Source organism: Buteo buteo, chromosome 2, assembly GCF_964188355.1.
Source record: "Buteo buteo chromosome 2, bButBut1.hap1.1, whole genome shotgun sequence".
Lineage (NCBI taxonomy): Eukaryota > Metazoa > Chordata > Aves > Accipitriformes > Accipitridae > Buteo > Buteo buteo.
In genome coordinates, this window is record NC_134172.1 from 36,117,025 (window position 1) to 36,142,710 (window position 25,686).

The 25,686-nt window shown below is 39.9% G+C and overlaps 1 protein-coding gene across 2 annotated transcripts in view; it reads right to left on the reverse strand.

The window, feature by feature from the left end:
* RAPGEF5 (Rap guanine nucleotide exchange factor 5) overlaps positions 1 to 25,686 on the reverse strand; it is a 166,675-nt gene that overhangs the window by 135,590 nt on the left and 5,399 nt on the right. For both annotated transcript variants that reach the window (XM_075050588.1, XM_075050581.1), the window contains exons 2-3: positions 1,529 to 1,579; positions 276 to 382 (exon numbers count right to left, since the gene is read on the reverse strand). In XM_075050588.1, coding sequence (XP_074906689.1) covers positions 276 to 382; positions 1,529 to 1,579 — 158 coding nt within the window. The remainder of the gene's footprint in view (positions 1 to 275; positions 383 to 1,528; positions 1,580 to 25,686) is intronic.

Below are 25,686 nucleotides of genomic sequence, written 5' to 3' on the forward strand. Positions count from 1 at the left end.
CAAAATAACAGACAAACACAAATGTATATGAAATCATAAGCAATTAAATTAATGGACATACAATTGGGCCACTGCTGCTTTCTGACAATTGACAAACTAACATTAGAAAAGATATTAAAACACATGAGATTTTAAGAATTTTTTAGAAAATATTTTCAATTCTTAGTAACACACACAACATTTCACTCTCAGAATTTACTCTCTTGTCAAATCAGGGCATAGACAAACGTAAATAAAACCCATCCAGTTGATTAAAACGAATGATCTTGGGTTACCTGCAAATGCCAGTAAGGTACACCCTGTCTTTAATCAGGTCAGATGCTTGTAGAGTAAAAATATTCCTGAGAGCTCTCCCAGCACAGGAAGAACTTTCTCCATAAATCTGAATGAAAGAGAAATTGAAAACTATAACAAACAGGGATTTATTCCTGCTGTAGTAAATTGCCTTGCCACTGTCCACTCCCTCCCTCTCAGCATTGCCTTCTCCCCAGCTAAATGACAAGCAAGCAGTCAAAGCCTCATAGGAAATGCACCCCAACTTCTGTCATATCCAGTTGTATCATGGGTTGCAGATGCCCCCACGAGCTGGACTACTTTTACATTTGCTGCCTTAGAAAAGCAGAGGTTTTACTATCTGTCAGCTTTACCTTTGAGCAACAGACAAGTTCAAATGAAAAAAAAAAAGTGTTATTCTAGCAAAGCGAAAAGACTATATTAACCATTGCAAAACCACAAAAATACAGTTAAAATTAAGCATTATTCCATATGTATTTGAGTTAAATATTTTAATACAAGCCTAATACACAGTGTAACACCATTTCATAGTTTCTTCTTTTTGTTCAGAAACTTTGGAGGTATCCTATGATAGCTATAGGTCATTTCATCTGTACCTTGCCAGGAGGATGTGATCTTTCAGAATGGACACACCTCTGACTTCCCTCACACCTGATTTCTACCTTACTACCTCAAGGGTGCAGATATGTCTGTCAAAACAGGACCCAACTCCATCTTCCATAAAACATGTTCCAACTGGACTCCATATACTACTCCTTACTGATGAATTAACTCATGCTTCTGTTGTGATGTTTTCTCACCATCCCAGCAAAACACATCAGTAATACAAATAACTAACTTGAAAGAAAAAACAACGTTGCAGTTTCACCTTTTTTTTCTTTTGTTTGTTTGTTCCCTATGTTTAGGAATCTTTCAAGGAATATAAAATGGCCCTGAGACAGTAAAGTCTTGTGAGATGCAAGAACAGAGCTCTCAAATATTGCAAAAGTAAGCTAAACAAGGGTGGCAATCATTTAAATGGCTGTGAAGTGAGTGTACATCAGAATTCAGAACAATTCAGTTTGCAGATTCAGTAATAGAAGTAGACAGTTTCTAACACTCACAAATTATAACTTGTTAACTGGATTGAACTGCAGGCCCCATTCACAAGTGTCTTCAAAGCTATGATTAAGAGGTTGAACCAACGCAAAAAGATTCCTAATAAGTTGTTTGAAGAAATGAAATTTAAAAGTACCTTGTTTGAAGGAGTTTCCAAATAGGGATTTGAAATTCTTCTGGACAGGGTCTGTAAGGCAATTTGGTAGAGCTTTAGTTTTGTTCTGGGTTTTGTACAGAAAAAAAGTAGCAGCAATCTAGGTCTCAAGGAAGACCACTCAATGAAATTCTTAACTGTAGTTAAAAAAAATAATATTAGGAAAAATGATGAATAAAATGGTGACCAGCAGGGAGGTAACATTGCTCTAGTGTAGATCAGCATTATCTCTGCTGTGCCACATGCTGCACTGGTAACAGCATCTCAAAATACGGGCACTCCACTGTTAGAGAGGATTCAGACAGTAATAGCAGTAGGAATAATAAAGGATTTGGGTAAATTTTAATATGAGAAGAGGCAGAAAAGACTGTGACTATTTGCCTTACAGAGGAGAGATTACAGGAGACAATGCAATTATACAAAATAATGAAATGGCACAGCAAAAAGACAGACTTTCTGTACTCTGTTTCATGCAACATGAGAATAACAGATCACTCAATGAAATTAGAGAGGATTCATATTTGAGGAGATAGAAACGAAAACGATACATAACTCTTCACAGCAGAGAAATGCAAATGCCAAAACCTTACCACTGATCAATGAAAATTGGGGATTTAAAGTTACAAAATTAACAGTGAACCAGAACTCGGGAAAGCAGAGACAGGATAAACATCTCAGTGAGAGACAGGTTACCCCACTGTTACTCACCATGACACTTCCATATCTTGTCAGTGTTAAAAGACAAGATCTTGTCTACTCAGATGCTTACTGGCAACTTCTATCTTGTTACAAGCCACACAAGACACAAATAAACATTGCCTAAAAGGAGTCTGGAAGTGGAATAGAAGATGTTCTGCAGGTGCACAGGCAGCCCAATGGGAGTATTGTGTGGTGCTCTCTCACATTATTCCTACTTGTAGGCAGCACAATTAATTCCTCGCTTTGAGAAGGATCCAATTCACACTTGGTATATTGTAATTAAAAAAAATTTTCCTTCACACCCTGTAAGAATTACAGAATCCATTTTTCAGTAATGCCACCTGCTTTTTTTCCCCCTATGTTCTTGTTACTGTATTTTTAGAAAGGGAAGGGAAGTGACAAGGAACTCATCACAAATGTTAGTGTAGTTCCATGTGTAACAGTAGCTCTATATGGAAATACTGTAACGTAAAAGCTTAATTCCCCTCTCCCATACCCAACAAAGATGCCGTAAGAGTGCAACATTGCCTCGGAACCCACTTACTGTTCCTAGCCGGCACATCATTAACACCTTGGTTCTGCAGCAGCCCTGCATACCACCACTTCACTTGGTTTCTGTCCAAGTCTTTCATTCAGCAAGCCTCACTCACTGCAGCAGCATGGTCGAAGCTTACACATCGATTTCCTCCCTCCCCGCTCCATTCCCAGGCTGGTGCTAACAACATTATCATCAGCAAGCTAATTCCAGCAATGCCGGTGGGAACTACAGCCCCTGGCATTGCACTGGCCTGGTCCGCAGCATTCAGAAGACGGCTGAGCCTCAGCCAGGCAAAATGCTGCTACTGCAGGGTGCAGTAACATAACAGCATAAGACCAAACTCAGCAAAAAGGCCAAATTCTGTGGCCTTCTACAATGGTGTTACAGCATTGGTGGATAAGGGAAGAGCGACTGACGTCATCTACCTGGACTTGTGCAAAGCATTTCACACTGTCCCACACACAGCCTTGTCTGTAAAATGGAGAGACGTGGATTTGGCAGGTGAACCACTCAGTGGGTAAGGAATTGGCTGGATGGTCGCACTCAAAGAGTTGTGGTCAATGGCTTGATGTCCAGGTGGAGACCAGTGATGAGCGGTGTCCCTCAGGGGTCCAGGACCAGTATTATTTTAACACCTTTGTTGGCAACATGGACAGTGGGATTGAGCGCACCCTCAGGAAGTTTCCTGATGACACCAAGCTGGGCGGTGTGATTGATACCCTAGAGGGAAGGGATGGCATCCAGAGGGACCTTGACAGGCTTGAGGGATAGGCCTATGGGAACCTCATGAAGTTCAACAAGGCCCAGTGCAAGGTCCTGCACATGGGTCGGGGCAATCCCAAGTACAGATACAGGCTGGTCGATAAGTAGATTGAGAGCAGCCCTGTGGAGGAGGACTTGGGGTTATTGGTGGGTGAAAACCTGAATATTAGCCAGCAATGTGTGCTCACAGCCCAGAAAGCCAATTGCAGCCTGGGCTGCATCAAAAGAAGTGTGACCAGCAGGTCAAGGGAGGGGATTCTCCCACTCTACTCCACTCTCGTGAGATCCAATCTGGAGTACTGAGTCCAGCTCTGGGGGCCCCAGCATAAGAAAAACATGGACCTGCTCGAGTGGGTCCTGAGGAGGGCCACAAAGATGATCAGAGGGCTGGAGCTCCTCCCTTATGAGGACATGCTGAGAGAGTTGGGGTTCGTTTAGCCTGGAGAAAAGGCGGCTCCGGGCAGACCTTATAGCAGCCTTCTAGTACTTAAAGTGGGCCTACAGGAAGGATGGGGAGGGACTCTTTATCAGGGAGTGTAGTGGTAGGACAAGGGGTAATGGTTTTAAACTGAAAGAGGGTAGGTTTTGATTAGATATAAGGAAGAAATTCCAGGGAGTCTGCAAAAGGTGACTGAGGCTGCAAACTAGTAGAGAAAAAAATAAAAAAATCTAGTTTATCCTTCAAAGCACACAGTGCTAGCTCTGGTGCAGCAGGTAGAGAAAGAATTCGCAGCCCTGAAATGGGAGAAGGGAAGACAGGACAACAGTTTCTGTCAGTGGCAGCCTGAACCCATATCAGCTTGAAGCAAGCATGAAACATCAGAGAGCCCAGGAGAGTACATTTAGCCTGCCGTGCAGGAATCTATACACACATAATTTCTACAAATGTAAGAAAATGGAAATTGCATAGGAGAAAATAAAACAAAAGTAGAAGTGGCATTCTGGAATAGAAAAAATTATCTTTCCTGTTGATGCTAGTGTAGCCTGTGTAATGTTGACACACTCACTGCAGTTAGACTGAAATTCATGTCAAATTTTAGGAGTTTATGTCCTAGCTACTAAGCTAGAACCCCTTTTCTTTTCCTTTGTTGTTTTGTTTTTAGTTTTTTTTTTAAACTTGCCTCAATAAATATTTACCTAGCACACAAACCCTTCATTTTGTGTTGCTGAGCACGGCCGTGTTCAGCAGACTCTACTTTGGCTGTTGGGTACAAACTGGGCAGTCCCCTTCCAGAGAGAGGAAGAAGAGGGAGCGGATCAGAGGTCCAGGCTTAGTTGAAAACCCCAAACTTCAGGCTGCTTTGTGGGGGAAACACCACTCCTCCCTGAAGGTGTTTGGTAAATATAGGCTGCTCCTCCCAAATGGTTTTGACACCCCCCCCAATGCAAATTACATTTGCAAATAACTCTTAGAATGAGCCAAAACGTGCTTTTAAGGCAAATTCCTTAGCCATCAAGCAAACAACTCATCTCTCATGAAAACTACCTTGGAACAGCTATACCCACACTAAGTGCTGCTTTCCAGGCACTACCACCCCAGCATCCCTCTGTGCCTTTTCACCAGGTTGAGGAGAAGTTTTGCCAAACCACATGTTAGGGAGGAGATGGGGACGTGGTAGCATGTATGGTCCTGGGATGGGATACCGTATGTGGAGCAGATTCAGAGCACTGGGTGTCCTCCAGGAGGACTCTCCTGTCGTACATGAATAGGTGCGCATAGATGGCTTCAGCTTCCCTGCTGGGGATGCAGGAAGAAAGAGGCAGGGAGCTGATGCCCTGGGCTGGGCGATCAGGAGCATGAAGTATGAACATGGCACAGGGATGGCATTCTAGCTTGGGGACACAACTTGCATGTGACAAGAGAGGACAGTTGGGACAGGTGGCCCAGGAGAAGGTTTTGGAATAGGACTGCTAGGATCCAAATCTGAATACACCACAGATAATTTAGTCTGAAATTGGGAAAAATTATAAGGGAGTTTACTGTGGTATTTAAAACCACCAGAAATGCAGGGAGTAGAGCAATGGTGTTAAAAGAATGGGAGGATTAGAATAAAGTGACCAGCAAGTAATTTAAAACAACCAGAAGGAAATACTTCTTTACAATCCATATGACCAGCTCATGGAATTATCAGCCAAAGAATCAAATACTCCAGCTAGATTTTTAAAAGCAGTAGCTAATTCAATGACTGATACTACTATGCAAGGTCTGTATCTGGGTTTAAATTAGTATTGCTTCAGCTGGACAATTATTTTAAACAAGTTGAGAATCTCTGCCATTATTTAAAGCTAAGCGTGCCAAGATATTGATAATATTTTTAATATAGGAGCACAAACTGATTTTTTGAAAGTTTTGGAAAGAAATTCCCCCATGACATACTACACAACAAGCAAAGTGTACTAATGAAGGCACATTTTGCTCTCCATTGGAAAGATCAAGCTATATCTTATCGTGAGGTGCTGACTTAGTTCTTTATTCAGTTCTTTCCTATACTCCACTATAGCAACTCCCTATGCATTTACTACATTATGCATTTACTACTAATACTCTAATCAAGGACTAAAGATACTATAGAGCATGTTTTAAGTCATACCTTTTGGGGATACATTTGAATTTTCTCCTTGTTTTTAGGTCTGGGATTTTGCTTTGGCCTCATCTCAACTTCAGAGGATGACTTGCCTACAAGTTGCTTGTGCTTTGCCTCCTGCCCAAGCTGTTCCAGCAACTGCTGATATTTCTGCCATTGCCAGCACTGCAGTCGTGGTAGCATCAGCAATGCTCCATACATCTGCTAGCAATTTAACCACCATCATGCTCAGAAAGAAACAAAGCAAGAGTGTTTGGAGCTCCAGTTCAAGTGCTTTCCTCAGCTGGGATTTAGTACAGTGGTAGCAGCCAGCAACCTGTCTACACTAGAAGTCATGCTGTAACTACAGAAGAGGCCATAGAAATTGTAGGAAAATAATAATTTCAAATATGGGACACAAATGTTTTGCCTTTCTTCTAAGAGCTTCTGATATTCCTGTGCAGTTGGCAAGAAAAAAAGCTTTGACAAAAAAAAGGAAGTAAGAAATTTTTTTTATTAATCAAGATTATACCTTTTTCTAAATCTTTTACAGTGGGATTTATATTAAAACTAAAAGAAATGAAAAAAGGTAGAATCAGGGCTCTTCCCCCCCAGCAAATTGTTCAAGCTTCCACTCCAAGTTTTTCAATTGAGCATAATGCCACATTAAGAGTTTGCAATGCACAATCAAACTTCACCTGTTGTCAGTCTACAACACATTCATCAATTTTTGCCTGTTAGATCAGGGCTTAATTTGCAAACATGCCCATGATCAACTCCACATTGCTGAGCAGTTCTAGGAATATTTTTGTGTACAAATATAAGAAAACAATTGTTCATAGTTTCAGGGCACTATCACTATGTCCCTGAAGAATTCAGTATAGCACTTGTGCGTTCCAAATTGGATTACTCAATATACTTAAAATTAAGCAAATGCTTCAGTGTTGTGCTCCATCAGGGCTTGTTCCCTAAATATAAATAGCCTGAAAAAAAATCATCTCATTTTGAAATGCACATGGTGTAGCATAGACTACCTGGTAATGAGATCATTTCTATTCCCTGACAGGGGGTTTTCTGCAACTACTCAACACCTGAATCCTAAATTGGCTAATGTGACCACAAAGGAAATTATATACTCAGACAGATTTCCAACAAGCATTTAAGCATCCAAGCCTAAAATACACTTTCACAAGTATTCATGCTGAAAACTTCTTACGTTCCAACTGTGAGAGACAGCGTATGGAAAAGGATCACAAATAAAGCTGAATCCAAATTCACTCCCCAAAACAATCATCTGTTTGTGCTTTTCTCTCTTTACTACTAATCATTCAACTCTAAGAATACAGTGGCTCAGGAAAAATTAAAAAAATCCACCAGAGGTATTTACTTAATTTCCCTCAGGCTTCTCTCCCACTCCACGCACAAATCAAAAAGTAATTATTTTTTTCCTAGACAGATTTCTTTCTCTCATTACGAACCATGACAATGATAATGCCATAACAGCAATAGAAACTACTGCAACTGTTAGAACTGATGGAACCCTGTGGGCTTTTTTTCTTCAAAAAGATTTGCTGGAGTTGCTAAAAGCAAGCAGCTATAATAATTAGAGAGTTTCCACTCCAGCCCTGATCTGAAGACGAATCCTAGAACAAAGCTGGGCTGTACCTGCCCGACACACCCTCCTCAATCTGCAACACAAGAAGGCAGCAATTTCTGCAGGAGTAAATGCTCGTTTATTCCCAGTGCTTACTCGTGCCAGGCAAGGAGTGGGGGAAGGGAAAGAAAATTACTGAACAATTTGGCTTATCACTTTGCCACCTTCAAATTTTTGCATTTGACATCACTTGCTACTGCCTAAATTATAGGGGTTTTAAGCAGAAGTAAGACATGGGTGCTGTGTTTCGCAGATGAAGTGCTACCGTTGTTTGAGAGTAGCTGGATATAGGGAGTGTTGTCATGAATCCCAATCCGTTTCCATGTGGCAGCAGATTTTTCCTCGTGGTTGCTAAGGCACAGCAAGCAGAGTTGGTTAGGAAGCTAGCTGACTTTCAGCAGATACGTTTCGTATGAACCCGTTGAATATGCCTGACTTCCTGCCAAATAATATTTGTCACAAACAACCTTCCCCCACTGCTCCTCTTGAAACCCCCTGTCAGAATTCATGGATAACGAAGAACAACCAATGGAACAGTTCTCTCCATTAATATTTATTCAAGATTAAATATAAAACTCTTTATAAAGGATCTTCTATATAAAGAAAAGCTCTTGCCCGATCATCTTAAACTTAAAATTCTTAGGTGTAGCATAAAAAGGTCAAAAAGCTGTAAAAAGAGAAATCTCTATTCGGCAGAGCTTGCAATGCAGGGTTCCCAGGTGAGCCTGCAAAGCTCTCTGGAGAAACCCAAATGGGTCATTAGTGAAAGAAAACCAAAGAGTGTATTCTCACCTGTTTTCTATATAAAAAGAACCTGCAATGAATCTGAATAAGTTATTTCACAAAAGGGAAATCCACAACTCATGGTTCATTATCATGTCCCACAAAACAGAAAGGGATCTGCAAAGAAAATAGCTGCTCTTTATAAAGACAAGCAGTGCTTTTTAGGTTTAAAGACTTATTTCTGAGACGACGACAGTCAGGAAAGCAATGCGTTTAGAAGCATTTCTGTATTTTCCAGTACATACCAAACTAAATACGGATGAATGAGTTTATGCTTCAAACAAAACTCTTTTTTAGTTAATCTGGCATAAGGCAGCCACTTTTAAAGTCTCCACAGCCTAGCAAGGAGTATAATTTAGCGCGCAAGAGCAAATTTTGTTTGCAATGCCCTTTTCTTTACCCAAAAGAAGTTAAGAATAGAAAAGAATACCACAGAAGACAATATGGCAGGACTGGTTGGTTGCTTTCCTCCCTCTTCCCCAGTCCTACAACGGGAGAAAAGCCCTGGATAAATCCAGCTTCAGGAAGGCACGAACACAGGCCAAACCTCCTCTGTCCATTACCCTGTGCCCCAAGTAAAGCTGTGGCATCCTGACGTGGAAGCCAACTCAGTTTGAGGAAGGGAGGAGTGGTCAACTGGCAGAGGGGAATGCCTGGGTTAGAGAAACTTTACATTCCTTAAAAAAAGGAGATGGCCACTTGCCTGCTAATGATGCATTTCCATGACCAGATTAAAGCACCATAAAATGAGGCTGCTGACAAGCAGGTTGTGTCCTCCCTTCACCTCCTGCTTCTCCTTCCCATCCCCACCGCTCTTCTGCTTTGTGCTTCTACCCACGTCTGTGAAGCCACGTCCTGAACGAAACTGAAGGACCAATATCTTCGAACTGGCTCATTAAATAACGATTCATTTTAACCCAGATTATTTCCCTCTGCCAGGTCACTGGGGAGCCATACAAACACAATCACTAGCAAGGTGGGTGGCAGGGGCACAGGCGAAAGCAGTGGGACGCGGAGGGAGGCAGGAAGGGACAGCTGTGCTCAGAGGAAGCACTTGTTTATGCTGAATTAAAACTATCCAAGGAATGATGGCATAAAACACGCCTAATAAATCCTCAGTGTCTCTGCTCTGTCAACATAAAAAGTAAGTTAACTATACCCACAAAAATGACAAGACAAAATTCAAAGGTGTCAGTAATGGGGAACTTCACCTCCCACCTCCCTGTTCACAGAAGTGCGTCAGTTTAAGTAAAACAGAAATCCCATTTCATTTCACTCTGTAGATCAATTGTAGACTGCATGGGCTACAGCCATAGTTTACAATATAGAAACAGAGTTTAAACAAGTTTTCTCTTCTCTTTCTCATAAAAACCTTATGGGCATTTTCAAGTCATATGCTAATACAATGTTTGCAGTGAGAGTTCATTAAATATGAAATAAAGAAAGAATCAGAATTTTACTGTTTTTTATCATGCTTTATATAACACTAAAATATGCAAACTACACTTAATTGACTATTTGTGTTCCTTCATTAACCTAACTTTATTGCAGCATTTGTGCTCTAGTTTGCCATTTCAGCCGTACCTTTCCTAATGCTACCTTAAAAGCTTCCCAGTGCATTTCACTCTTCCCAGCTGTCAGCAACATTTCACAGGAAAGCAGCATCATCCCTTTTTTTCAGTACAAAATAGGCACTGTACAGACTGTCACTGTAAAAATTTAGCAATATTGCTGCATTTATCTCTCTTTAAAACTCAGCACCTAATAAACACAATAGATGGTCTTTGTAATCTGCCATCATGCTTCTAGCCATCAGCATCTGGTTTGGTTTTGATCTGGAGGGTAGCACACAAAGGCAGGTGGGTGGGGTTTTTTAGTGATTATTAAAATTTTATGCAACAATTAATATTTCTATTGATGCAAGTTATAATTTTATAATACATTATTTGGACCTTTCAAAAGAATGCGCACTGGATAGATATGCTATATAATGCTATGATTAAAAAGATATTCCCAGTGACAGGTTACCATTTCTTTTCAGATAGATCTAAATGAAGACATCAACAAAACAGTGAAAAGAGAGATCAGGAGTAGGAAAATGTGGATTGTCTGCATACTTAAAAGCTTTTCAAAGTACCTCTGTTAGCACATTTCTTGTGTTGCCAGCAAAATACCTTCTCACGACACATTTCCAAATAAAAAAAAAGAAAGCAGGATAGCACATCAACGTGGCAAAGACATGCTGCAAGCCAGGCAGCCTGACTCACAAGCATGCATCAGTAAAAAGAAATTTCACAGGAAAATTGTGTGTTAAACACAAGAACTAATGCCCAGGCTGTGCAATCTCCTTCCTGGAGTTTTCATAACTTGACCAGACAAGGCCCTGCACAACTGCTCTAGCTCTCAAGTTAGCCCTGCTCGGACCAGGGGCTGGAGCAGACAACCTCCAGGACGTCCCTTCAAACCCAAATTATTCTGTAATTCTCTGCCGCTCCATCAATCCCAGACACAACTTTATCCTGCTTCTCCAACCAGCTGCATCAGGCATGGGAGAGAAAGTCTGTGGAGCCACAGAGCAACCAGTAACACTTTTCTAGATGCACCTTGTGTTTAAAAAAGGCTCTTAAAATCACATATTTTCATGTTAGCCTTTCACCAAAACTTTTCCCCATCACATTACCCAACATGCCAGGTCTCAGCTGCTGAGGAGCCAATGTACCTCTGCTGTCAACATTACTGCAGATAATACTGGTGCCAGAACTTGGCCTTCAGCAACCCACATTTGTCAGAGATTAAATATAATAAAAATTTTAAAGCAGGCAATCAATTAAGCAAGTGATTCATTTCACCTGTCTGTACCAGCCACCCATCATGTAGATGTAAGTTCAAATGCCCACTCTCTGGTAACAGGCAAAATAAGCATGGTTAGGTACTTGATTTTCCCCAGCACAGGCTCAGGACCCTTCTTGTGAACTGCCCCCATGACCCTGCTGCAAGGATGTTCAACTCTGAAGCAAGAATTGTAGCAAGCAGCAGAAGGGAAAAAATAACCAATATTGCTGCAGCTATTTCAGTGAACACAGATGCAGGAACAAAACTTCAAATATTAGCAAATATTCAGCAAATCAGCTGTGAACGATGCTGACAATAAATAGCTAAAAATGTCAATACAAAGTATATTAAAATCTTAATTTATTCAGAAGCAATTTGCAAATAAAGAACCAGTTTTATAGATTTCAATAACTACAGTATATTTAATGTTTCAAGTACAAAAAGACAAAGTTAAAATTCAGTGCTTTGATTATGATTTATGTAAATACCTCGCAGTAAATTGCATCAGTTTAGTTTACTATTTGAAAAATGCCTATATTTCTGGCAACATTGGTTTTGGAGGTTTTTTTTTGCACGAGCTGCACACAAATAGTCCATGAATTGCTTTACAAGTGTGCAAAGGTATGTTTTTAATGTCCCTTTTGTTTAATGTCCCTGCTCTCAGAGAGCTCCGCTTTTACAACTGCTCGTACAAAAGGTAGGTCACTCTGTAATTTCCCAAACCTTATTCCTAGAAGTAGAGCAGTTATTCCTTTCAGGTACAAGACATTGAAATTTTTTACTCTTTGTTTCTAAGAAAATGATTTTCTGATTTTGCAGAGACCAACTGACTTCCTGGACAAAGCACCTGACTGTTCAGCATACCTCAGTTTTATTCCTGAACCTCGTGTGGTCGCAACCTCCAGCAAGTCATTTCCCTTCCCCTGCAATGGGAACCACCATGGTCACTCTGCTCTGCAAAGCGCTTTGAGACCTACTGGTAAAGATCAGCTCTCAGCTAAGGGCTAGAAGCACCCAAGCTCTCTGCCATGCAGCCAGGGTAGCCCCACTGTAAGTTCAAATACCTACAGGACATTTACAACACAACAAATCATGAATAAAACTGCTGACCCCTCCTCTTCTTGCTTCTGAGGTTTTCAGAGAGCAGGAGTGGCCTCCAAGCTGGGTGAACAAGCTCTGGTTAAAGAAGCTTGTATTACAGCCTTAACAGTTTGAGAATCTGCAGCACCATTGTTTGTATTGGCAGCACTCCGTTATGTGAGCTCTTGGGAACAATATTAATTTCACTGACAGTAGCTCTTGGCACATGCCGGTGCCAACCTACTATGGACTGGATAGTAGGAGTTCTTAACCACTTCCAGAAGAACAGTTGTAATTTACTTTTTTGTAGAAAAACTATTAAAGTTTAACTATTTTAGTTTCATGAAGCAGTCAAGGCCTCACTGTATGGAGAGCTTAAAAAGCACTCAATATGCAAGGAAAGAAAAAAATTGTTCCCTTGGATCACACAAGCAATTCCTTGGCAAAGTAGATCCAGGAACTCCTCACCTGCTCTTGGCAGACCCTCAGCATTACTTGAAGCTGCACTACCAGCACCTTCAAACAGTCTGCAGAATGGGATCACACTAACCCTGCTAGCATCTTTGTTGTGCTTGAAAACCTTTGGTCTGGCTGTTGAAGCAGGAACAAATGAAAACTCAAGTGCACTCCATCTCCAAAGGGAGGTTTGTTACCTCTGAGATGGGGAGGGACTTGAAAAACAACGCAGTTCAAAAGTATCTGCCAGTGTGTCAGAAACCACTGCACACCTATCATTCAATCCTGATTACTTAACACATAACGTAACACGGGAAGTAGTGTGCAATAACCATGAGATATAGAATAGGATTAGAACATGAACAGGAGTTTAGCATATACAAACAACCACTAAAAGCAGCTTAGGTAAATTTAGCTTTCACTAGACTGAGAAGTTATAGAATCAGAATATATCATAGATGCAAGACACAGATGAGTCTTGTAAATTTTTTGGACATGGAAAAACAGCTCAAGTGCCAAGTATCTAACAGATACAAGTTTTACTTAGTATGATAAGATCACAACCAAATCATATAAATGACATATCTTATGCAGACTAAGCTATTAAGAAAGTAAAAGATGTACTCAGCACCCCCACAAGGTCACAGAAACAGTTCAGGCATCTTTAGATAGGAACCTCCTTCATGAACATAGGTTCAAGAAAAGAAGAACATAGTCTTTGAAGTTAGACAAGAATTCCACCCTAAAAAGGCAGATTTCCTTACTGATATTCTTTATCCTTAATTTCTTCTTCTGATATATATCTTTATTTTAATTCTTTATTCATATAACAATTGTTTGCACACATTTGGTATTACTAAAGCACATGGATATGTCACATCATGTCTATGCTGCATTATTCTGAATTTACGCGCTGTAAAATTAATCACTCTAAACTCAGTTAAGTCTACAAGTCCTTATTCCTACTGCTGTGGAAGTTTGATCCCTCTGTGTGAGGGCTGGGGGTTTCTTTATCTCTTGAGATTTTCCAGCCGGTGTCAGGGAGCTTTCTCATTTTGATCTACAGTTTCAAAGGGTAGGACCTTGCTCCAACAAGAGACATTTGAAAGTGTCATGAATAGAACTGGTCCTTATAAGGGTTCTCTGCATTCATCAGTTATTTTCAAGACAGCATGGGCAAGATAAGACAAGGCCTGCACAGGTGATCCCTGCACCTCTCCTCAGGCTTAGAATACAGATATTCAACCAAACTCAGTTTAAGAAAAAAGCCACAGAATTTGACAAGCTACTCTTGTGAGATTAATGCCCTCTGTGATAATACCCCATTCAAATTTATAGAAAAAAGAAGTATTAAACTGTGTTGCACTAAACTTTTTGTGGAGAAAGTGTATGTATATATATCTATTTATATATAAAAAACTATTTTAGGGAGCCTAACTAACTAACTAAACAAATAAATAAATCTTTCTTCAATTTGTCCCGCATCAGTCTTTCGTCCCACATGAAGTCATTAATACTGGTAATTTTCCAGCCCTCAGAAAAAAAAACCTCCAGCAAAACTAGATGTGGTATTTAAAGCATAAAGTTCCTATCCCTTTGTTTCATTACTTATATGCACTAGGAGGCCTTTAAACAATTTAAAAGACACAGTTTTTATTTTTTTCCTTTACAGGAAGGTACAAATCCTTAAACAGAAAAAAAAAACACCTCAAATCTGAGAGTCAAAGGATTAGAAGATTTTTCTATTTTTACATTTGATTAAACTATCTGAATTAATTAACCTTTAATCGCATTTGCAACTATTATCTAGTTTTGCATCCCAACAGAAGTCCCACCATATGTCTATATCCTAGTCAATCTTATTCCCATATTCAAAGGCATGTGCAAAAAAAAAAAAAAAAAAAGACTGCTGGAGTCTAAATTAGCATGAAAAACAGGTGTGCAGTGGAAAAAAGAAGAGAAGTCCATAATACTACAGTAGTGTGGGGATCTAAGGTGAATTGTATGTTATGAAGTTGAACATACATGCCTGTGTAAGATGTGTCTCTTGACAAGAAGATTGAATTCTCTATGATTTCAACAAGATCTCTGTACATCAGGTGCTGTAAGGAAGATTACTCCTCCAGAGGAACTGTTTGGGGGTTACTTATCTCACCACGAAACAGGCCAGACATCCACCAGATAAGGGGATAGTCCAGAAAATATGTATCAGAAGATCATGCTAAGGGTTTAACTGTAGTTGGCACAGTCCAGTGAAACTATATTAAGCAGCGTTCCTACTCAACTGCTTATAAGTTTTTGTTTTAAAACATAAGTCCTTTGGCTTGAAAGTTGTGGATGACCTTTTTAAGGCTGTTTCAAAACGTACATGAGGCAGTAACCACAGCCTGCACCTGCAGAATCTGAAGTAACAACCCAGAAGATTACCTCATCCCTCACTGAAGACAGAAGTGGTAGCACTATAACTATTTTTAAAGAACGACTCATTAGAACACGTAAGAGAGAAGCAGAAGGACACAATGTGAACATAAGCATGCTTATCAGTTGTGTGAACCGGGGCATATAAAAGAAAAGTAGAATAGCCTCTGCATTACTCACAGCCAAAGTATAGTTGAGCATATCCTGAACAAAGCAACCTCAAAGAGCCAGCAGAACAGTCTGCTGATGCTGTAGTACAATCAGAGGAAAGGACTCACATCGCTGCCTTTCTATGGGGTCACATTTCCACCACCTGAGGACAGTCAGGCCTGGCAGCCAGTGCTAAGAAAAAGTGCATTTGAGGGGCTTCTGATCACCAGACTAAGTAGCAGCTCACACGTTCCCTTGGAGCTGCGTCCTCCTTGCCCTACCACACACACCACTGCCCAGGGCTCTTCCAGGATCCTCCTTTACATATACATATAAAGCAGCAACACAGAACTGGGCCACCTTCTTCTGCTTCAACAGATTGAGTCTTCACCCCAAGACCTTGAAAGGGTGCATTGTCCTATGAAAATAAAAGGACCAGAGGCAAAGACTGACCACATTTTTTCAGGTCTAGGGGCAAAGAGAACTAACTTTCTACCTCTTTAATGTTCTGCATCATAGCCAATGCTTGCAACATTGATCCCTTCAATATGCTGTTATCTTCCTTCCACTTGCCCACTGTATCCTGGTTACCAGCCCACCCAGATTTAAAAGTCAGCAATAAATATCATTTTAAGTTAGAAAATGTTTTCTGACCTATGCAAAGCAGGAGGCGGGAGAGAGACAGAGGAGAGCGGGGAGAGATGGAGCACTGCTGTCTTTAAAAATTGGTTCAAGCAATATGTCCATGGAAGATACTAATTTGTTAGAGAATTTAGACTTAAATCAGGGAAGCAAAATGATCCAAAATATTAATATACTGCAGTATTCCCCACCGCAGTGACTGATCTGTCAGAGACTAGCAGAGATGCTCTACCTGTGTTTCTATAAACATTAATAAAAAGCAAGATGTCAGTGATATCCTAACAGTCTGCTGTGATGGTCAGTCTGCCCTCATCAATTCACCAAGGAAGCCTGGGCCAGCCTGGATGCCCTACCAAAGTAAGTAATACCTGTTCAGACTCTTCCAGCCCTTCTGCCATGACAATCTCAAAAGGCCATCCAGCTCGATAGCTCATTCTGCAGCAAGGACACCCAAGCCATTGGTTAAACTCTGGCACTAGAGCAGATGGATGGCAAATCACCATTTACTGTAAGAGACCTTCATTTTGACATACACTGTCTTCAAGAACCATGAAGAGCCCCAATCAACTAGCTCACTACTCTTTCCTTTCCCATACCAGCTTTTCTGAGATGACTTCAAACCAGTCCTTGTCTCAGTGGAACCACCACCACAAACCATATGGGCTTCACCAATTTCACCTAAGCCAGCCTGAGCCTATGGGGTAACATATCTATTAGGTCACCTCTCAGGTGCCAAAAATAACTGAAGCAAAATTAAACAGAGTTTCAGTGCCTTCTTGGTACATAGACACATGCATAGAGACTTCTTCAGAAAGCAAAGCTTGCAAAAAGACTAACAAAATTTTTTTCACCTCTAATCCATTTGCTGCCTTTTCTCTATGCAATGCCATAATGTCTTTTGTGGGCACTGGACACATCAGCAGAATTTAACTGGAGAGGGCCTCTAGGATACATACCATTCCTGATCAGTAAACCCTTGCCTTAGAATTCACCTCCCTGCTCCCTCCACCAGGATACGATCAAAAGATCAGATGGGTTCATGAACAACAAAGTAATGGGAACTGGAACGCTTTGGGGCTTGGAAGATTACACGGGAGGTTTGTTTGCATGTTTTTAGCATGCCTCATGCTTGTTGACGTTTTTAACTTCTCCACTTGTGCCAAGAGATAACAATGACTAACTTAGCAGGGAAAAAGTCACGGTATAAAGAAACAAGTATACACATACTGAAGCTGGAGTTGGCTCAGGCAGAAAAGAAGATGACTCACAGACGCTCAGTATTTAGCTTTGTTTCTAAAAGTCAGATAACACCATGAACTGCTAAAGCAAGGGATGAAGATTCAGTGTGTTTTCTTGCTTAACTCAAATAAAATTTAAAAAAAAAATTAAAAAAATCAGGTTTCCAGTTTTGGAAGTCTCACAAAATTTACCATTAGCTCTTCAGTGACAGGGGCCAGTTTTTAACTCAGGTTTATAAAAAGAAATTATTATTGTCTCTGGATAGCTTCTTTGGAATCATTTTTATTTACAGAATGGAAGAATGCCATGGTTCCTTATCCACTCCCACCATCCTGCCATAAATTTTCCTGTAACATGTTTTGCTATTAATAAGCAACTGAAGTAGGCCCTTTTCTACAGCCATAATAAGTGGATTCTCAAAGACCATAAGTTTGCATTGTTTTTAATAAGACCACAACTTTGGTTTAATAGCAGTGTTGCTCTGTCATCTACACTTTGTGCTTAAATGCAAAAGTCCGCTACTGAGACATTTTGTGTCTATTTTTAATGAAGAGCTTTGCAAGATTCAAGAGCAGATGTCTGTAATGTGACATTCTTCAAAAATCTTCGGTGATTTACCAAAATTTACTGTTAGATAGTCTTCTTCCTAATAGCAGTTTTGCCATAAAGTTGCCTAAGCAGAAAAATTTTAAAAATTTAAAAAAAACAAACAAAACAAAACAACAAAAAAAACCAAAACACCAACAACAAAAAACCAAAAGCCAACAAAAAACCACACTCTTCCCCTCTCTGCTCTTTCTTCTTTGACATATTGGAGAGGTAGCTACTTCTTAACAGCATATTCTCTACTCCACCACTGCAGGTTTTAAAGAAAATACTGATAGTAGCAGAGCCAAGAGGTACTCTTGCAGAGCCCTGCTCAGAGAGTATTTGACAAAGTTGTTGGTTTCTAGTCTGTGTAAAGCCTTCCAAACAGTTGTCCACCCACCAAGCAGAAGCTTCACCAGTCATGAATATTCTTACATTCCTTAAAAGAACAGGAAAGCCTTTGACACAGCATGTTGTAACAAGGTCCTGACTGACGTGATATTAGCTGATTTTCTTGTATGTTCAGAGACCATCTACCCAGTCATACTCTACAGTTGTACCTCCAACTTCAAGCAGTCTTTCCTGGAGACAGAAAATATTGTACTTGATCAAGAAATAGCCAAGTAATGAAGGACAAGAACAGGATTAAACAGGCTGTTTTCATTAAGAAAAGGAAAATACAAAGATGCCCCAAAGTTACATCCTAGGCTGAATGCTGCTTAATAAAACATATTTGTGATGTCAGCATCAAGCAAATTTTACATATAGGGTTTTGGTTAGTCACAATCAGAAGTCTATGAACAACTTCAGATGGACCTAGTCAAGGTAGGTGAGTGGACAACTCCATGTTAAATTATGTTTATCCACATTACATGCAAAGTAATGCCCATAGAAGGAAAAAAATGTTGACAACTTACATGGTTTTAAGTTAACTATATCAGCTTAGAGAAAGCAACCTGAATGGCTGTGAAGACATTTCAGTGAAGAACTAATCTGTGCCACCGGGAACTCTAAAAAGATAGCAAATTGTTAGGATGAAAAGCCTACATGATGGAGAGAGGGAGGAAATTGCATGATTTATATAAATCAGTGGTGCAGTCTCACCTAGACTATTACATTCAGCACAAGCCATCACAAGTTCAAAGGGACATTGCAGAACCAGATAGAGTTCAAAACAAGGTAACAAAAATGATTACAGCATGGAAAGAGTCATCTAGAGAGACTGGGATTTCTTGCTTTAAAAAAACAGCTGTAAAAAAGAATATATAAAAACTAACTGTACAGAAGTTGGAAGTTCCCTGCCTCACAGGAACAACAGAAGGGTCACTGAAATTAAAGGTGGGATATTCAAAACTGATCAAAAAAAATGCTTTCATTAACAACAGCATAAAACAAAACTTATTTTTCCTTCCCCTGTAAAGTCATTATCACCAATCCCCACACACAAGCTCTGTAAATGCAAGTTCCAAGATGAGTCTGAAGCCAAAATACTACCCAGATTCATTACAAGGCTGGATTTGTATATGCGTAACGTGAAAAGCTGTACCTAGAATGATTAATGTTAACAACCCCCAAGCATCAGACTATAAGGTATCTCTGGCTATTTGAAACCAGAAAAAAAAAAAAAAAAAAACAAAGCAGAAAGCAGACTACACAACATTTGCCCACACGCTCTTGAAAGCACAAGAAACTGTATTTGTGGCTAAAACTGTTACCTGCTAGATTAACCTTAAAACTTATGGATATAGGACTAGATGAACCATCATCTTGACCCACTACAACATGTTTTTTGTCTGCACTAGCTTCCTCTGAAATCATTGTTTTGTTGGTTGGTTTTTTTAATAAAACCTCTACCAGTATAATGTAAATATTTATTGCCACATTGAATTGCAAATGATCAACTAAAAAATGGGACTTTTTAAGCAGGTCTTCAGATAAATCCTCAGTTTATGCATACACCGTATGAACTGAGGACAGACATCTCAATGGAAAAAAACAAGAGACATCACTCCTGCTATTCAGCCTGGAGACTCACCAGTTTTAATGCATGTCCTGGCAACCTAAGAGACCTATTGATTTGCGGCCATTCATTCAAGTGCAGTGAAAGCCATAATTAGATAAATAGCTTTGGTAAAACTAATCTGAAACTCATTTGTTTTGGGACTGTCTGCTTAATGAGATAAAACAAGAAATTAAATATCTGCTGAATGTTCCTCTTTGTATCCTTCAACACAATAATAAAAATATAAATAAAGAGGTATTCATTTTACTACCATTATTATTTTTTGCATATTATGAATTTTGTTCCAGCAATTGCTGTCAAAGACAACTACAAAGACACTATTTATGAATGACTATGCTCTAACAGGCTGACCAGTTTTATCAATCTCTTTCATACATGTGGATCCTGAGGAATAAAGAAAACAGGTCTTTTAATCATTTCTAAACACTCTTTGAGCTGACAGAGTATAGCTTTAAGATGATATACATGGCATAAGTTTTTAAAGTATCAAAGTTCCATTTTTGGACATGACAATGCCATTCTTTGTGAACAGAAGTTAAATTCTGGTTAAGTTTTCAGAAATGTTTATAACAAATCTAGCAGGATTATTATATTTTGTTTCTTAACTAATTTTTTTCCAGCAAAAAGCTGAGGAAAACTACTTCCAAGAATTCCTATGCACAAATCAGTGCTAGCATGGACAGATGTTACCATTTATCCTTCTTAAGCCGAAACACACTTAAGCTTGGGATGTGCTGCGTCCTCACCTTTCTTCTCTGGCAGCTAACTACTAGATTCTGCTTTTGTTCCTTTAGGACTTGCATCTCCCATGAGTTTGGCCTTCCTTAACAAACACCACAAATCTCGGTTCGTCCTGCAACACAGATTCAGCAGCAGCCCACACCCCCAGATTTGCTTTCACTGCCAAGAGGCTTCAGGCACTGCAGAAATGGCAAACTGCAACAAAGCACTGGATTGTACATGAGCTGGGACCCAGACCAGATCTAAGGGATTCTTTTAGCTCATTCCTTCAGCCATCCAGTAAACAACAGCTTTGTGACTTTCAGAGCTAACCATGCGTGTGCATTGTTTTTCTCCCCTTCTTTCCATATTTTAAAAATCAATTTATGCATCACTGCAGTGCATTCACCTATGGGATGAAATGGAGCATCTGCTTAACAATGTGCAGTAGCAGTCTATGACAGCAAATGATTACCACATCCATCTGAAATTACAAAGTGGTTTAGGATCAATGGGTCTAACTGTCTCAGCCAGAACTTGGCCAGAAAACCACAATTAAATGCATATCATCTTAAAAAAATAAATAAATAAACAAAACTCAAACACCTGCTCTCCCTCCCTCTCCCTCCCCCAAGCCACATCGTAAATTCTTGATGCTCAAGAGTGCTCTGGACCTCAATTTTCTGTTGGGGATTTTTGTATTGGGGTTTTTAAGTGTTTTTTTTAATCCCAAATGCCGTACTTCCTCTGGTTCACTGCTCCTCAAAACTGACCTGCAGACAGCATACCGTCTACTGCATCACATAGGGTGTGGTTTGACATATTTTCTTTTGCCAGTGGTATCATTGCAAGCAGCCACTGCCCCTCGCTTAGTGCTGCATGTTCCACAGTCCCAGTGATGCTGCTGACACACCACACAACCTCCAGAGATGCTCAGAAGGGCCAGCTGCAGGAGAAGCTACCAGTAGATCACAATAAAGCTCACCCATATAAAACCCACTCCATAATTAAGCAGACTGCTGGAGAGGCTCTGAACAATTTCTTTCCTTACTGCTCTAACTCATGTAGCCCACATGTGTCTCACTCATATAAAGTCTTAGGTATGAGGTTCAGGAAGCAATGAAAGAAAGGCAGCTCCCCTAAAGCAAGGGAAAAAAAAAAGAAAGTTGCATTCCTCAAAATCAATCTTTTAAAAAAGGCAAACTAGAAATCATCCAGCATTTTAAGCTTAAATGGGTTAATTCAGTTCTAAAACTGAAGGTGAAAAATCCTTACTGATGCTATGAATACAGCTCTACTGGTATTTATATAGACTGAAGAGTTTTTTTCCACCTCAATCAGCAGAATATTTTCTTTTTGCACTATAAGAAGTATATCGACTTTTAATCAGTTAGCCTGCTGTGTGCTCTCCAGGCAAACATCTTGTGGAAAAGGAATTCATCAGAGAAAACTGTATTTTATAGGATTTAAATATTAATAATTGACCCTAGCTAAAGACAACAGCCATAAGTAGATCTTTTTACAAGGTCAGACTAACCCAAGCCAAACAATAAGTGAACTGAGATAAAAGACATAGTGACAATTATGAATAGCTACTGCCTTTTACACCTGGAACTTGAAAATATTCAGATCCTGCTTCCATGGCTTTTAACTTCAGAGCTCAAATGACTTCATTTTTACCCTTAAACTTTTGCCAAAAGCACAGATACAATTGAAAATGTTTAAATCAAAAGGTGTCATGGATAAAGTTTATACAGAAGATACTAAAATAAAACCTAAAATATTCCACTGAAATGGATCCACGCATATGAACCCTATGGGATCTGCAAGGCAGCCTGATTTGGGGAAAAAGAGGTTTAAGAATTTGTGCACAAAGAGCAGAGCAGTGTATGGATGGCCCAGTTAAGCCAGCCTAAAGGGACTACAGCAGAACAGGGCATTCTTTCTCTGCCCAGAGTTACAAGGTGTCCCATTTTGTTTTCAGTCCTACAGCACCATACTGAGCCCCAACCAACACTAAGGTCTTTTTGTAAGCATTAATATGAATTCCTAATAGAAGGTGGCTCACATCCCAGGGAGATGGCTGTGTGACCAGACCTATAGCATCTGGGTGCCTGGTTGTGATCAGGCACAGAAACGCAGTAAGACCCATCTAGGGTCTTGACTAATTCAGCAGAGCCAGACCAAAATTCTGCATACTGAACCCCATTGCTTCATACACTGGCTGCTACACTCAGTGCCCTTCTGGGGAAAGGTTGGAAACCATGGGTGGACAGGAGCACTTCAGCTATAACTGAATAAGCAAGTTACATAGTATAACTATAAAGTTATATAGTATAAGTGTAAAGTTACATAGTATATGTATAAAGAACTAACACCTTCCTTTCCCATATGCAAAACATTAATTATTATATATTAAGGACAAATCTGGTTTATTACAATTGCTTTCTCGGAGTTAGGTTGAAAAGACAGCATATTCTGCTTTCCTTTTTTTTTTCTTTTCCCCTTTTAAGAGCTATTGCCATCTATTTTCAGCATTTTCATCAGCATAAAAATGCACAGCTTGTTTTGCAATTTCCTCACGGCGCAAATGGAATTCAAACCACTGGGGCCGTACAAGTAACAACAGCTGAATACAAACCTTAACGGAGTTTGTCATAATTGTACAGTGCGGCGTTGTTCATTCATCCTGGCGGCTGGGAAATCTAGCATGAATTAACCAATAATGCAGTTTTGCAACCAACCAAATTAAAGTGTATAATTCCACAAAGTGAATTTTATTTATTTCCCTTTAAATCTATAACTAAGGGGACAATCAGCTCACATTTAAATCAAGCCTTTCATCAAGAAGTAACACTAGCAGAAATTTTGCAAATACTCAAATACACTCCTTTTAATTCCAATAGAGTTGATCTTATTTCCTACATAGATTTCCTCGATAGGTTTCCCAGCCACACATGGCAGCACTATGTCTGAGGATCTGCAGGCTACATCCCTTAGAAACAGGAGCAAAACCAAAAGTGAAAGCAGCGAGATCCTTGTTCAACCAGAATTACAAAAACATGCAGGGCTGATCAATATTTTATTTCGGAGCCCCTAACTGAAGGTGTTACTACTAACAAGAAAAGCAGCACTTAAAGACTGAGCATGGGCAAAATTAACTCAAGGTATTTTCAGCCTGAGCACAATTTGCAGTGTGGGCAAGGGGTTAAAGCCAAGACTGTGTTGTAGAGCAGCTGGCTGCAGGTCAAAGAGGGACTTACCAGGATATGATCTGGCCAAAACAGAGAAAGGGAACAGAACCTGTGCCATAGCTTAGAGCAAGCTGCTGCATTTTTTCTGTGTCAGGGGGTCGATGTCAACCTCGTGCACCTTCCATGAGCGTGAGCCACATGATGGCACCTCTTCCCCACGCGCTGGCAGCGGCACCTGCTAGTGCTGCACCTGGACCTTCCAGAGATGCTAGAAAGCAGCCGAGATATCAGTCTGCTGCCAGCCTCACTCCCGGTGCCAGTGTAAGGCCACAGGCAGCGGGCATCATTCTGTCAAACAGACTAATCCCCAGCCTCAGGGAGAAAAATAACTTTGCATTCTGCAAAAACTTACTAGGTTACATACTAGGCCAGAAGAGTGGGTTTGCCTTCCATTTCATTTGCCTGTAGTTAATCAAACCCAGGCACAATTTCTCAGATGTCATAACACATGGGCTAATTAAGAAGTATTCTCAATTTAGTAATTCACTGAACACTGACTATGGAACAAATTACTATGCAAATAAACACAAGAGACACTGAAATTCCCCATCAGCTACTGTGGTCACTGTCGCTAAGCTATTTTACTCAACTCTTCATGTGTCACCAGTCACAGACCTGACAAGTTAAAGGATACCGTGAAAGACGATTATCTTAATCAAATACGTTTAGCAGGAATACATAATAAGCCTGATTACAATAGGAAAAATGCAAGACTACTTACCACGACTATTTTTAGTCACATAATAACTGCCAAAGTGATGGGGGTATTAAGTTACTGAGTAGAACCTCTATGGCAGGCTTTAAAGCAAAATGTCGCTAATATCAATCAGACTACTTTGATAAGACTTCTGACAGTAAAACTTTTGATTCACTGAACAAATCCAGTATTTTTGTGAGCTGATTTCAGCCAGCACAGCATCTACACACCACAACAACGCCTCTTTTTAACTGGAGAAACTCCAAAATTAAAGCCTCTATAGTATATATAAACATGGGTACCAGGGCAATCATTCTCCCCATATTTTTTTTTTCTCCTCTTCTCATTAACAACACTGGTCAAACAAGTATAAAGGTGTTAATGAAATATGTTGATGGCATAAAAGTGGGGGCATTGTCAAAACAAATGTAAACAAAATGGCATACAGGAAGATTAGGTGACTTTGAAAACTGGAATATTAGGAAAAAAGCGTAATTCAGCAGGGTAAAATACATGGTCGCTCAGGCACTACTAAGATGAGGAGCTCCCAACAAGGACATGGACTGCTATAAATGTCAGTTGTTGGTGGGAAGATTACCTGAGTACAAGGCAGATCTATATGCTTGCCTCAATCAAAACGTAACTGTCAACTACCATCATAATGTAGCCATGGAAAGGAGGACTGGAAATTCTGAGTATTTCCAGCAGGAAATTTCTAATGTCCTGGCAAAACCTTGTCTACAGCACTATGGTTTCCCCAATCACAGGATGAATTGATTAGAGGAAAGTAAGTTGAATGACATAAGCAACTGAAAGCTTCTTACAAGAGATGAATAAAGAGACTTTACATTTTAGCAAAACGTAGTTTGAGAGGTTCGGATACTTCATTTAATTATAACAGATTGCATATAATTTGATTTTTTTTCCCCTGCCAAAGAAGAGTTGTCTCCAACAGCATGACAACTGCCAGTGCCAGAATATATGATAGATATCTCTAATACGCTCCAGCCCTCCAGCTATTTTCAGCTCAGGAACCTTCTG